The sequence below is a fragment of the Leuresthes tenuis genome, unplaced genomic scaffold (assembly GCF_036924035.1).
Source record: "Leuresthes tenuis unplaced genomic scaffold, fLeuTen1.0.hap1 SCAF_23, whole genome shotgun sequence".
Classification (NCBI taxonomy): domain Eukaryota; kingdom Metazoa; phylum Chordata; class Actinopteri; order Atheriniformes; family Atherinopsidae; genus Leuresthes; species Leuresthes tenuis.
Window position 1 is genome coordinate 4986425 of NW_027325377.1, and position 14802 is coordinate 5001226.

Genomic DNA, 14802 nt, shown 5'->3' on the forward strand with positions numbered 1-14802 from the left:
GGTGATAATGTAGCAGATGTAGCCTCTAAAAATAAAGTTGAGCCATCTGAGAGTGCCTTGGTGCTACAGTCTGTTGGTGCCCTCACTGTTGTCTAGCACAGAGGGCAGCTGTTAACTCAGCCTGAAGGGCATAAAAATGCTGAAGGAGTCGGGATTAATGAGCTGCATCTGCATGTCTCAGCAGCTTCCAACAAGCACACAAACACACCCCTATTATCATAGGCAAATAAAAACCCTTACATCCATTATCCCTGCTGTAAATACAGGCACACTTTGCATATGTAGTGGGCGTGGACACACGCCGCCTCAAACATTTACCGCCTTTAACAATTACAAAGTCATAATTCATGAGTTGAGTTTGGTTAATAAAGAGCACAAATCTGGAGTTCAGTCTACATGGTGGAAAAAATTGATTTTCTCTTTATGCACACATTAACCTTTGTTTGTATCACTTTAGGTGAAGAAGACGTGGGGCGCGACTCTGACCACCCTGCAGGACACGACGGTGCTGGAAGACTACGACGTCTCTCAGAGCTTCACCCACAGCCCATCCTCGGAGTCGGTAAAGTCCAGTGTGTCCGATGGCTACTTGAACAAACCGAGTCTGGCCAAGAGACGGGCCAACCAGCAGGAGACGGAGCTCTTCTACTTCAATGTGAGGAAACAGCAGGGCATCATGTTCACACTGATGTCAAAGTCTCTTAGACTTAGACTCAACTTTATTGATTTATCGTAAATCATAGACTAATGTGTGCAAGACATAGAAGCCTCCCTATTCAGGGTTAAAGGGTTTCATTGACATGGTTCTCATTCATAAAAGTGAGACAAAACAAGAGTGCAAGTATTTCTATCATGACAAAACATATTCATTCAACTCAAAAACAAACAAAAAAAAAATCCATAAAAAATCCTCAAATTTGTACTAGTCTCCTAAAGGAAATGCGCCTCTACCTTAATTTCTTTGATATTTCACTTAACCTTGAAAACATACGCCAGGAATATGGAATCACCCCAGCAACATCAACAGATCAGTACTATTTGAGGGAATGATGACATTTATCCGGATTGGATGCTTTTTAGCTGGAATGTGAAATGACATAGGCGATACTTCAGAGATTTCATTAGAAGACAAAGATTTTGGCATATTTAGGGAAGACTGAAAGTGCCATAATGTTAAATAAATACATAGAATGTATAAATAGCTCAATATATAAAGTAATATACCAAAACATGCCACTTAAATAAAGAAAAAAATTAATTTATCCAATAATTACTTTGATATGAATGGATATTTCTGCTTCAGTCTCGCAAGACAGGAGACAGGGAGATGTAAAAAGAAAATGTGAGGAGGAGGTGAACGCAAAGGGGATAGGATTGTGAATAAAATGCACCTATGAATAAATAATATACAAGGATTTAAGTTTTAGGAAATAAATAGCGTGAAAAAGGCTAAGAAAAAATTGAGAAAAAAATGTGGGGATGGAATTCTAGATAAGCAATTACACTGATGAGAAATAATTAAATCAGTAGAGGAAATTGAAAATGAAATGACGATGTAAATAAAAAAAACAGTATCCACATAAAGCTAAACATGAAGATTTAGCTTTTTTTCTGACAATAACAGTAAGAAAAAAGACCATCAACATGGTGCCCGCTCCAGGTTGCAGGGTTTGTTAAATGTCTTAAATGCACAAATATGTATAATTTGGTTACACAGCAAATGTGTGATTACTTGCATACAAGCACCAATAGTTGGTGAAGTGGAGTTTAGCTGGCAGTGGCAGGACACAATTGGAAAATAAATGACTGAGAATCTAAAAGGGCCTGCAGTGTTAAATTCTCATTACAGAAGAAAGTTTTTAAGACATAGAGACCAAGGTGCCTGAGAAAACATCAGCAGAAGTGTGTCGTTGGTAGCTATGCAAATGGTCAAAAATCATCTAACTTCATCTTGCAAAATACACCAAAGAAAGTACGGATAATTCTGCTTCAGTTCCAATGTACCAACTGTTAAAAGTTCCTCCTTCTTAAAGTTAAACAGATGGTTGTTTTGCGACAGCTGAGCGTCAGTCGGTTTCCAGCGTCCTCGCTGTCGAAGCTTCACTGAAGTGTGTCTCGGATGGCCTCGGGTCTTATTTGCCGCTGCTTGTCCATGTAACAGAACCACAGTCTAAGCTGAGGTCCTCAGAACCTCCCTCTCCACTGCCATCTCTTCCAGCTTTTCAGGCGGGGCACTGAGTCATTCCTAACCCAACTGGGAGATGTAGTCTCTCCAGAGGGTCCTGGGCCTGCCCCGAGGCCTCCACCTCGTAGGTCTGGAATGCATCCTGATCCGATGCCCAAATTACCTCAACTGGCTCCTTTACATGCAGAGGAGCAGCAACTAAAATGCATTTTATTTACAGCAAAATTATTTTAAAAACTAAATGGGATAGAACTAACCCCTAAAAAGGTGTTCCAGCACCTTTAGCCATCACATCTGCGCTTGCCTGAGTAACTGTACAGAACCTTTGTAAGACGCCACAATTAGAAAGCAATGCCAGTTTAGTTCATTTACTGAATCACATACAAGTAACAGCAGTTGATACACAAGGAATGAAAGTAAGTACAAGGTAAAATGAGGGTAAAACAACGCCTAACATCATACATCCTTTCTTTTACAAATCAACACAAGTAAAAAATGTCTGTTAAGTCTCAAAGTGAAAGGGTGAAAAAAACCCTCCAACTTTTGTCTCTCTGACAGACTCTCCTAGCTTTGTGTTTGTACTGTCAAGTTCTGCTTAAACCTTTGTCTCAACTTCATTTGTTGATTCCATTTATGTAGTTTCAGCTGAAGCCGTAGTTGTTTTTTTTTTTTGTTTTTTTCCAACCAGATTTTTGTTGCATCCCACAGGATACCAATCCCAATATAGCTGCCTGCATTCGACTCCTAAATATCACTTTACAGACACCAGTATACTAAAATCTCCTTGTAAAAGGTATAAAAACAGATGTGTTGATATTAGGAACAAAAAATCACTGAAAAAGTACAACAAAAATGAGGATAAATTGTGATTAAAAAACAAAATGACATCCTCTTCTGCAGGACAGTTATACAAAGGGAAGCAGTTGGGAAGCAAAAATCCTTTATAAGAAGATCCCCGGCAGATGAAATAAGGAAGGAGGGGCTTTGAACTTTTAAAAACAATCTAGCTCTACATGTCAACAGATAGTTGTTTTTTTGAGGTTCTGAGTAATGTGTATTTGTCAGCATCTTTGTATGATCTGGGTCGTTGTTTATTTCTTCTAAGTAGGGCCCACCTCTGGTAGACTTTACATGCAAATCCACAGTATTCGTCTCTTTTCAATCCTCAGAAATTCCGCGAGTACCTGGAGGGAAGCAATCTCATTTCCAAACTCCAGGCCAAACATGACACATTAAAGAAAGCCTTAGCAGAGGGTAAGACTGACAGAAACTCACTCATCTTCCATCTCATATGTTGTGATAAAGATGTTTATCTGCTTTTTTTAGCTTTAAAACTTCACATCCGTTTCCTTTTTTCTTCCTGCAGGATATAAAGCTGAGCTGCTGACTACCAGGTAAGGCGTTCTCTAATGTCAAAGAGCACATTTCCTCTTCACTTTAATAATCAACCTTACTTCTTTCCCTACCACTTCAGTTTGAACTGTGAAACTGAGACACCTCTTTTCCTCTGTCTCTTCTTCCTTTTCTGCTCATCACAGTCGTGGGCGGAAGAACTCCCATAGCAAGCACCAGGTAGAGTTTCACCTCAATCAGGCTGCAGGGGGGTTGTCTGGGAGTCTGTGGTGATAGCTTGCAGTTAAGGGTATAAATTCCATTGTTGATGGGGGGGTATGTGTCTTCTATGTCCTCACTTTTCAAAATCCATCACTTAAAGGTAAGCTATAGACTATTGGAGAGCTAGTGGAGCTGTATGAGGGAGGATGTAATAGAGTCAGTGGGTTCTAGAAGGAAACCTTTAAATGATTTGGAGATAATGGTTGGAGAAAATAACCCTTAAGCAGCGTTCCTCAACACTGATCCTGGAGGGGTCACGCCCTACATTTTTTGTCCGCTAAGGGCCGATAAATTTGAGCCAGTTGTGTTGAAGCCAAGAAACATCTAGAACATGCAGGGCAGTGACCTCTGAGGGTTGGAATTGGCCTAAAAGATGCTGCTGCAGGAATCAGAGTAAGCTGGCAAGGGCACAGTCTGGAACAATTTTTACGTTTAAGATATTGTTGATTTAACGACTAAAGCAAGCGGCTTTTGATCTGTGGGGGGATGGTATCCAGACAATCCAGACGTTGGCAGCTTGCGAAGGCTGAAAGGTGAAAAGAAAGCATAGAAATGTAAAAGAAAGATGTCAAAGATGTAGAGATAAAAGTTAAGCTAAGCTAAGCTACCTTAAGGTTTACCTTCCTATCAAGCTACATATATGGTGTTGTTCTTTGTTGCTTTCCCGCCTCTTTCCCTGCATTTCCCGTCTACATCTCCAACATCAGCTGTCAATATAACTTTATAATAACACCTTTACAGACACTTTCATTCTCTGATTTCATCTTAGGTTGTGAAAAATCTTTTTCTTTTCTCTGAAAGTTTGTGGTGACTTCACAGTGAAAAGCTAAACAAGATTGTGATTAGACAAATTCACTCTCTTATTGAACCTTTTTTTAAATAAAAATGATAACATATTACCATGTAATTCATGATAAATTGTCTGAATGTGTTTTAGATTAAGTTTAACATGTTGTGTTTTAGTTAGTAAGTAGAACTTATTGAATGAATGAAATATCAACTTTGTTGATAGGATTCAACCAAAGCCATACCCTTGCTTGTGGAGAGCTGCATCCGTTACATCAACCTACACGGTGAGTTTCGCCTGTCGACACAATTTCAGTTGTCATGAACTAGAATTAGGTGTACCGTGTGCTGAGTTCCATTTTCCAAAACCCAGTGTATCTGCCAGCCCTGAAGTGAATGCTTTTTTCTCGTGTTTTGTGTTTAACGGTGGGTCGTCGGTAGATTTTATACAAGTCTTGACTAAAAGTGCAATATTGTGAGTTGTGCAGCAGGAGGCTTTTAAATCCTTTTCTGTAGACTTTCTGTTTTCTTAAAGTCTTTGAAATCCTGTTAAACACTCCATTTTATATGAAAACTATCTTCTTCTACCACTGTGTTTCTTTCTTCTTTTCACTCTGCAAACACCAAAACTGCACCACAGCAAATGTCCTGTGAGAATTGAGCTGATAAAATTGAACTAAATCAAGCCATATCCTCATTTTAAATGTTCGGTTACAGAAAGAGCTGGTGATGAGAACGGTCTTTACTTTGCTGCCTGTGACTGAGAAGCTACAGTCTCTTACTACTCCTTATACACAGTGCTGGGAAAGAAAAGAAGAGATTTATTTACACGCTGGCTTGTCTTAATGTCTTCATAATGTGGAAATCAGACCTGTAGCCAACACTGACATTACTTCTACTGGTCATCAGGTTCAGATAATTGAATTCTAATCGTTTCTTGTTACACTTGGCTGGAAACTACTTAAAAATGTGACGGCAGTATATATTAGCAATATTTTCTCTATTCTTTTCTGTGATTTTTAGATACTTTGAATAGATGCATGTGGGCAAAAATAGAGAATATATGTAGATATAAAACTCCCGAGACGCAACATGGAGCCAATGTCTGTATTAAAACCAGGTTGGCATGGGGTGAAGCTGATCAGTGTCTCCTTTACAGTCTATTAGGCAGGCGAATCTCATGGCTACCTTGGACATGTATTAAGATTATAACAGATGTATATCTCATACAAGGAACTCAGTTTATCCACTGTAGTAAAGACCACCAGAAACAAGCAGAAATAGGATTCCCATTTAGTAATTCTGGAGAGGTTTCCCCAACTGATCCTATGGATTTTACTTAATTCCTCTAGATGGTGATTAATCTTGGATTAAAACTTATCTTTTTCACACCGCTGTAACTTCTTGGATTAAGTAAAGAAACATCTGCCTGCACTTGTCTAGATTAGTTGAGTGCTGCCAAAATAGTGACTATCTGGGTGCGTCTGTAAAGAACATTATTATTAGAAGAAAGCCTATTTGACAATATTTATGAAAAAAGACGCTGCCTAAATTGGTTTGTCATTTGCAGGAAAGTAGACCATGGTCAAATCTGGACAGTCAATTTAGAATAAAAAAAATCACAGTGGGATTACATCTTTTATGCTTTGGGGCTTTTTCTATCTCTACAGTTAAAAAAAAAAAGAAATTTGGCAGAAAAGTGTTTAATTTTAGCATAGACTGTATGAGCAAAGACACAAAGCAATTCTAGAGACAGACATGTTTTTTTCCTGCTTTTCGGTGTTGAAGATTGAGTTCTGACTTCCCATTACTAGGTATATGAAAATCTACAGTCGGGACTTGTAATTAACATCTCTAAATTAGTGGCTAGCCTTCTTAGTTTGCTGACTAACATCCCAAGATTGTTAGCTTGCTTTGTTAGGCTAGTCCATAACATTCCCTGGTTAGACAGGGTAATTAGTGTTCAAGGGACGCTCCCTTGTTTAGTGATTAGCATCCCTTGGTCAGCGACTGATATTCTTAGGTTAGATAACTAGTTCTTAAGCTTGTTTTGAATCCTTTAGTTAAATACTAGGAATTGTTCCTTCACAATTTGCATTTCTTGGCGGATGAGGAAGATTACCTTCTGATAAAACTTGTGATTACAACATTTGTAAGTAGTGTATCTTTAGTGTAACTAGTGTACCTAGTACATCTAGGCTGATGACTAGCGTCGCCGGCTTAGTCATTAGCATAAATGGTATACTGGAAAAAGAAAGGTAAAAAAAGTTTTAAAACACCGTTTGACCAATTCTTGAATAATTCCCCAACCCACCCACAAATAAGCACACACATACAAAAAGCCACCGACAGCAATTCATGCTTTGGCTCAGTGGATCTTAGCAAACAGTGTAACACACACTTAATGTACGTAGTAAAACACTCTTCTGTTGATGTGTCATGGCAGTAGCATACAACTAGGTGCCAGTTAAAAGAATATTGTTGCATTTCAGGAAAGATACTTTCATAGCCTGTGATTTCTTATCATTTATTGCTAATTTGTGCATCCCCAATTCTAACACCTAAGAAACTCTTTGCTGTTCCCCGCAGGTCTTCAGCATCAAGGCATATTCCGGGTCTCAGGATCACAAGTTGAGGTCAATGACATCAAGAACTCTTTTGAGAGAGGTGAGAGGTCGACTTGAAGGTCACTGCAGGGTCACATGACTGAGAGGCTGATGACATTGTTGGTGAGGGTGTCTTTTCTGTTTCTTGTACAGGTAATGACCCTCTGATTGACGAGGAGAGCAACCGTGACATCAACTCAGTGGCTGGAGTGTTGAAGCTCTACTTCAGAGGTTTGGAGAACCCTCTGTTTCCTAAGGAAAGGTTTAATGACCTCATCTCCTGCGTCCGTGAGTACTGTGCTGTATTCTGCCATGAAAGTACAAGCTGAATCTGTCTCTCGTCTGCCCACACACACACACACACACGCTTTTATTCTCAATTCTTTTGTCTTCGTTTCTCTTTGGTGTCTCTTTGTCTTTTTGAAACGCATCTCATCCACAGCAGATATGGAGCCACTGACTCTCTTTATTTGGCACCGGCACCATTGTGTTTTTCGGGATGTATCGTTTATGTTACAGAGACCTTGAGATGTCTCAGGGAATCGTAATGATTTTGTCTTGCATATTTTTTCACCACAGGAATAGAAAACCTGTACGAGAGAGCGCAGTGCATTCGTAAAATCCTGCTGGGCGTCCCCAGGGCAACACTGGTGGTGATGCGCTACCTGTTCGCCTTCCTCAACCAGTGAGTATCCACTCACACAAAACCAGGCCCTCTCATCTAATGATAATTGCCCATTTCTTTCTATTTTCCCAGAGCTCCCACATGGTTTTAAAGCTGAGGAAAGGTGTGAGAGGCTCTTGTAGTGAGAGGGGATCAAAGTGTACACTTGTAGAAATGATAAAACCAAGCTCATTTTGTTTCTGCTGCCTCTCAAATAAATATAGAATGAAAGCACAGTGACGGATGGGGAGGCAGGAGGTGTGAGCGAGAAGTGTGATCGTGAAAGTGTGATGTACCAGCCAGATGAATTGGTGTGTTTTATTAGCAGAGCTATGAAACGCTTTCAGCTACAATGTTATTAAACCAGGAGCTTCACCATCAAGCATCAGTATTTTAGATCAGATGAAAGCTGCGGTAGTGGTCAGCAAAGTATTTAGAGACATGTATTTTTAAGATGTCACTTAAAACAACAAAATTGCCATCATGTAATGAGCCATGGGGTCATAATTTACTTGCATCTCATTTGCCTTTCATCGCTCATAGGAATGTACATCAGATATTTTGAACATTGAGATGATGATGAAAGTAAATTTATGTTTATTGCGTTTATGTTGTAAAATTTGACAGAACTGTGAGCACACGGGCTGTTTAGTACTCATCCAGCTCAGGGGTCTCCACCCTTTCTTGCACAGTTCACTAGTTTCATAATGACAAAGCCTACTCATAAGATAGTGGTAATATCTATATCTGTTACCATGAGATGTAACTAGTGCTTCTTAATATACTCTCATGCAATTTCCTCATGTGACCACTTAAATTCATGTTAACTCATCTTAACTGAATTAGCAGGAGCGATGGTCCCATTGAGGGACATGCGGCACCCATTCAGCAGTCTGGTTTTGGTTTAATTCATTAAGGAAAGTCCCACTCAGCAGAGGAATTTTGTATGGTATGTAAAGAGCCTTTGCACTCCCATGGCTCCATATTCAGTTTGACTTTCATCCAGAATATCTGTAGAGATGTTCTGAAACGCTTGAATAAAACTGGACTTCCTCTCTTTGTTCTTGAGGATGTTTCACCACATTTGTGTCAGTGACCCACCTGTCCATCCAAAGGTTTCAGCCCACCATCAATTTCAAGGAGTTGATCTTGTTCTTGGGTCACAGGGAGACATTCATAAATAAGTCATGATTCCATTCCTTTGCTCTTATTGGGTCATTTACGGTTGAGAGGCCACAGTTAAACTCTGTGGACAGTGAAGCTGGGTGACTGCTCGCTAATTAGCCCTGAAGGTGCTGTGATGCAGACAATGCTGCGTTCAGTGTAATACAGCGCAGTTAGCATCTGTTATATGCTTAAAATTCAAGGTATTTCATTTTTTTTCAGAACCTCTAGCAGCTCAGTAACAAATGCTTCAATCCCTGACACTGGTCCATGGCCTGATGGTGGAAGTCCCTTGTTCTACCAGTTCTCTCAGCATAGTGTTAAAGAAAGCAGTGGCACATCTCGTTTTCATCCACTATTCATTGAACTCATCTGGGTCACCCTGCATAGTGACTTCAGGCTCTGTTGGCAGCTATTTTAACTCGAGCCTACCGGATTTTGCTCCTTCGCACAAGGCAGTCTCAGCCCAGACTGTACTCATTTAGAATTTGTCTGGCTCTTGATATGAGCTAACAAATGATATCAAATGTAATCTATCCTCAAGAAAGACTCATCTCTTCAGAGAACCTCTCCTCTGCTAACATCCCAACACATCTAACTCACACTCTGCACTGCCTTGCAAAGCTTTTTTCATACTGACACATGTACTTTACTGTACTAAAGTTGTATTGTTGTTCTTCACTTTATAAGTGACTTATATGTTACATATAAATGTTACATAAGGCATTCAGTTTTTTCTATTTTCTTTGTAAAATGTTAGGTGTTTTTTTTCACCTAGTGTCCTCCTGTTACTTGGATATTTTCACGGAATTTTCATGAATACTTGAAATAATAAAAAGGTGGCTCTCAGAGTTATGTTTTTTATCATGTTTCACTGCTCTTAAACTGCTTCCTGTTTCCTCTAGCCTCTCCCAGTACAGTGACGAGAACATGATGGATGCTGGGAACCTGGCCATCGTATTCGGCCCCACCCTCCTGCCGACGCCCGACACACTTGACCAGGTGGCCTGTCAGACGCACGTGAATGAGGTCATAAAAACAGTCATCCTGCACCATGACAACATCTTCCCCGACACCAAGGAGGTTCCCGGCCCAGTTTATGAGAAGTGCATGACTGGAGACCAGTACTGGTGAGGGATTTCAAATCCGCAGAAGTTGCTTAACATATTTGCTTTTCTCCTTCGGAAAGCTTAATTTTCTATGTAGATTTTAACTTTTGTAGCTTCAGATGTGTGTTACTGATTTAACTATTTCTCCACACACGTTTGAACACAGACTCATGAAGCAAACACTTGTTTTAGTCCATATTAACTATAACCTGAGAACAATAAAGGCAAAATGCATCCAAAGGTACTGTGGGAACTGCAGGGTCACACTTTGGCAGCATTGAGATGTCACTTTCTAGAGACTCATCAGAAGCAAGAGTTATTAAACTAGACATTTATCCTTCCTCTGTGGAAAGCTTCCCCCCTTCAGTGTGACAGATTGTGCTGTGCTCCTCTTTTTACCACAGTGAATAAATCTTGACATTCAGCTGTTGCTGTAAACGTCCTCAGACTCTGACGAGCAGCCTCGTCTCCCGCTGTGCATGCGTTTTCGTCCCTTTGTTCCCATACTGAATGGACGGTTTCTCCTGCTTTTCCTCTCCCTGCAGCGAGAGTCCGTTCAGCGAGCCGGGAGCGTTGGAGGAGGCCGAGCCCGATGCCGGCACCGAGACCCAGACCAGCGACGAGGGTATGCCTGACCCCTGACCTTCACACAAACGCCCACACTCCCCTCCCTGTACCGCCTGGTCGAGAGAGGTTGCTACGGCAACGGCAGTCATGGAGACACCACCACTTTCCCTCCCTCCTTTCCCTCTCCGCATCCACCCTCTCTTCCTTACTCCTCTCATCTCTAACTGAATTAATAAAAAATACTTGCTTTAATGCTCTAATCTGATTGGTTGAGATGCAGGAGAAGGACAGCCTCACAGACTGTTGATTGTCAGGTTCAGGTTCACCTCTGTTTCAACATCTGGCTCTTTTCTTCACCTCCTCACTCCCTGTCAGAGGGTGAAGCTGTGGAGGCGGTGGCCAGGTTCGACTACGTGGGCCGGTCGGGCCGTGAGCTCTCCTTCAAGAAGGGAGCGTCTCTGCAGCTCTTCCAGCGCGCGTCACATGACTGGTGGGAGGGCCGGCTCAACGGCAACCACGGCCTGGTGCCTCATCAATACATTGTGGTGAAGGACAGGCGAGTGCACAGCCCCAGATGGTTTGTACACATCAGACAAGAAATGAGTACAGTACAGTCTGAAAACACACCCAAATATTTCTGTAATTTTTGTACAGAATTATGTTTGTGAGCTTTTAGTGAGTTTGGTCAATTTGGATCATCGGAAATTTGGTTTTAATTTATTGAATTTATTCAAAATGCAAGTTTTGTATATAGTTTCAATATTATTTTAAATGAAATATAAATAAAACATTTGGTCATATTTATAGCTTTTATCATGAAAAAACTGTCATGTTTTTACCTGTATTCTTCATTGTTCTACATTTACAACATTTATACATAGCTCTGATGTGCCAGTCTTTTGCTCAAGATAAGATAATAGTCACCCCAACAGCCACATCAGGTTCTACGTAAATGAATATTATTGTGTTAATAAGTTCATGATTATTTATACATCAAGATAACATTTTATGTGAAAAGAAAGTAGATCTTTTTAATTCTAAGGTTTTATATATAAAGACGTAATAAAAAATCACCTACTCCTCACCAGGTGTTAAAATGAGATAAAAACATCAGGTGAACAACAACACGACACATTACACTGTGTCATTATTTATTTAACAATAACAGACAAAATGCAAAAGCAGTGTGTGAAACCTAAGTCCATCATCACTGCTTCCACAGTGGAAGACAAGTGGAAAACATTCAGGACAGCTGTCAATCTTCCCAGGAGTGGACGTCCCAGCAAGTTCACCCCAAGGTGAAAAAGCCCAGAGCTACATCTCAGACTCTCCAGGCCTCAGTTAGCATGTTAAAGGTTAAAGTTCATGACAGCACAGTTAGAAAAAGACTGAACAAGGATGGCTTGTTTGGACGGGCTGCAGGAGAAAGATGTTTCTCTTGGTTTACATCTGAACAAACCACACGACTTCTGGAACAATGTGTTTATATTCGCACTGCTTCCACATTTCTGCTGTTTATTAAAGTAATTATGACATGGTGTAATATGTCATGTGTTGTTGTTCATCTGAGCTTTTAAAACCTGGTAAGAACCAGATGATTTTTTATGTCCTGACACATAAAGAGAGGGTGTGCTTTCTTTTTCACATGACTCTATTTGGTTATTTAAAGATTTGATTAGTTCATTTTACTTTGATGTTTGATCAACAGATTTTTTTAAAGCTTTGAAACATCCCTGTCTTATTTTTTTGACAAAATTGTAAAACTGGAAACAAGCATAGACAATATGACCTACAGTAATTGGCCCATTTGATTAATGAACGAGCGGCAGTGATGGATTTGAGCAGATTAGTTGCTGCTGGATTGCACACCTCGTTGATTAAAAGTCTTGTTGGACTGAGCAAGTCGCTAACTGCAATGCTATTGATCAGTTAATTGATGATTGGTGTGTTATGTTAGTCCAGCAGTGATTTGTCCTGATTGAGTCTGTGTCTTTAGGGCTGACGCCATGTCAGACACACTCAGTCAGAAAGCTGACAGCGACGGAGGAAGCAGCAGCACTGATGACAAGAGGTCCAGGAGCGAGCTGAGCTCCCCAACTGACATCCGACCGCCAGAGAACTACAACAGGTCTGTGATGTAAGACACCTCCCGTTATCACAAGGCGGGTGAATTTTTAGCCCATTTTCCAGCTTCTTCTCTCACCTCTAAAAATACCTGCAATTTTCATCATGCTGTTCTCACAGCTAGCTCTCATGTGACCAGTTTCCCCGACTGCAGAGAGTTTTTAATGTCAGTTCTCACAACACATGCACAACCAGGGAGCAGGGTTAGCAGTCAAAGTGCAGACAGCTTACATGTGGAAGAAATACAGGTGTTCAGCAGTGGTTGAATGTAAACCTACTCCATACTTTGTAGACATTCTTCACTTGAAATCAAATTTAAGTAAAACTACTCTGATTAAGATATTAACATTAGTGTACGAAGCTGGAGTTTCAACTATTTGGTAATGATAACAGAGGCTGGGTGAAGGGAAACAATGGGGAAAAAAATCCTCCAAATTGAGTATTATACAACAGTTAATACTAAAATCTGTATTTATTAATCAAATATCTGGCTAAACAGCAACCTGTTGTCATCTCCAGGGCTTCAAATACCTCAAAAAGGGTTGTCGCCAGACTAGAATTTCAAAGTTGATACCAGTACCTGGAAAATAATTAGAATTATACTCTCTTCCCAGGATACAAGGCGACACAGTGGAAGCTTTGAATAAAGTTTTATTTCAGCGTTCTTGTTAGCAGATGCATCACGTGCATTCATCCATATTCAGCAATACACAGACATCATCCTCGCAGTTATATAGAGCGATAAATTAACTCCATGGTTTTCATATGTGGTTAAGATTTACTCCTGACTTGCCTACTACTAGCTGACTTTCTTACTGTTTAACGCCGACCAAACTTCTAAATCTTTATCTTATATACTGCATTTACATTTATGTTTGGACATGTTTCAGTGGATCGCTGTGCCTGTTTTCTGTTTTCTTGGCAATATATAAAAAACGTGAGGAGTGGCTCTAGACATAATATTATTGATTGACCTGCACTTCTTCTGCTCGTTCTTACTCATGACAGTCACAGGAGGAAGCGAACTGCTGATCTGTTCCGCCGCCCCCTCTGCCGCTCTAACGACAATCATGGAAACGGAGGGGTGATGGAGCGAAGCTCCCCACCAGTGACAGGTCACTTCAGTCCGAGAGAGCTGCTGCTGGGGCGAGGTCAAGGCCTGACCCCGCCCCTCGACAGCCCGGAGCGCCGCAGACGCTCTGCTGCCATCACCATGACGGTCAGTCGACATGATTCGCTGCGGAGGCCAGAGGACACGCCCATTCGGCGCTCAAGCAGCGGACAACACAGCTTCAGCGACTCCCTTCGATCCAGAGCAATGGACCCTGATGCATTGGCCCAGGTACACACACACATACAGGTAGGGTTAACTATGCAGATGACATTAATTAAAGCTTATTGTAAGAATTTCCCCTAAAAAATCACCTAGATTTAATAGGTACTAGATCCACAAATTGAACGACACTCATGGAAAACAATTTCCTTCCCTTCACCTCACCATCTTGCCCTACTCCTCCAATTTCGAGGGGCAAGGTGGCTCTTCTTTTGGGGAATAAGGGTGTGGTGATCATCTAGCCCTTCAACCGGGATCACTGGGGGGCATTTGGATGGTAGATGTCCACAACTTCTATATCCCCTAAAGGAAAGGGACTTCTTATCCCTTTGGAACAAAGGAGCAGGGCCAAGGGGAAGAACTGGGGTTGGGCCTATTTTTCATCATCACCAAGATCAGAGAAGTGATACAGTAATATATAAAGTGATATAGTACGATAGTAATGTGTCCATTACAACCATAACAGTATGAGTTCACCATCGTAAGACCTGAGTGTGCCACGCTTTTATGTGCCATTAAAAGTTATTCAGTTTACTGATGACACTTCTAATAAAACTTGCTTGTTATGACAGTTGATGGTAATAGATTTCCAGATTCAGAATTATGTCTTCAGAATGTTTATTCATAGAACAACTATCCAAATCTTCCTA

General features: G+C 40.7%; 2 protein-coding genes across 2 annotated transcripts in view; one reads left to right on the top strand and one right to left on the bottom strand.

Moving 5' to 3' along the window:
• LOC140283077 (CD9 antigen-like) overlaps window positions 1–14802 on the bottom strand; it is a 237946-nt gene that overhangs the window by 147553 nt on the left and 75591 nt on the right. The gene's annotated exons all lie outside the window — the stretch shown is intronic.
• The window catches only part of LOC140283096 (SLIT-ROBO Rho GTPase-activating protein 1-like), a 36050-nt gene that overhangs the window by 18851 nt on the left and 2397 nt on the right, over window positions 1–14802 (top strand). The window contains exons 10-22 of the mRNA XM_072377750.1: window positions 458–655; window positions 3355–3439; window positions 3552–3579; window positions 3724–3757; window positions 4812–4872; window positions 7175–7252; window positions 7345–7479; window positions 7771–7876; window positions 9925–10149; window positions 10674–10753; window positions 11071–11272; window positions 12692–12823; window positions 13828–14161. Of these exons, the coding sequence (XP_072233851.1) occupies window positions 458–655; window positions 3355–3439; window positions 3552–3579; window positions 3724–3757; window positions 4812–4872; window positions 7175–7252; window positions 7345–7479; window positions 7771–7876; window positions 9925–10149; window positions 10674–10753; window positions 11071–11272; window positions 12692–12823; window positions 13828–14161 (1698 nt within the window). The remainder of the gene's footprint in view (window positions 1–457; window positions 656–3354; window positions 3440–3551; window positions 3580–3723; window positions 3758–4811; window positions 4873–7174; window positions 7253–7344; window positions 7480–7770; window positions 7877–9924; window positions 10150–10673; window positions 10754–11070; window positions 11273–12691; window positions 12824–13827; window positions 14162–14802) is intronic.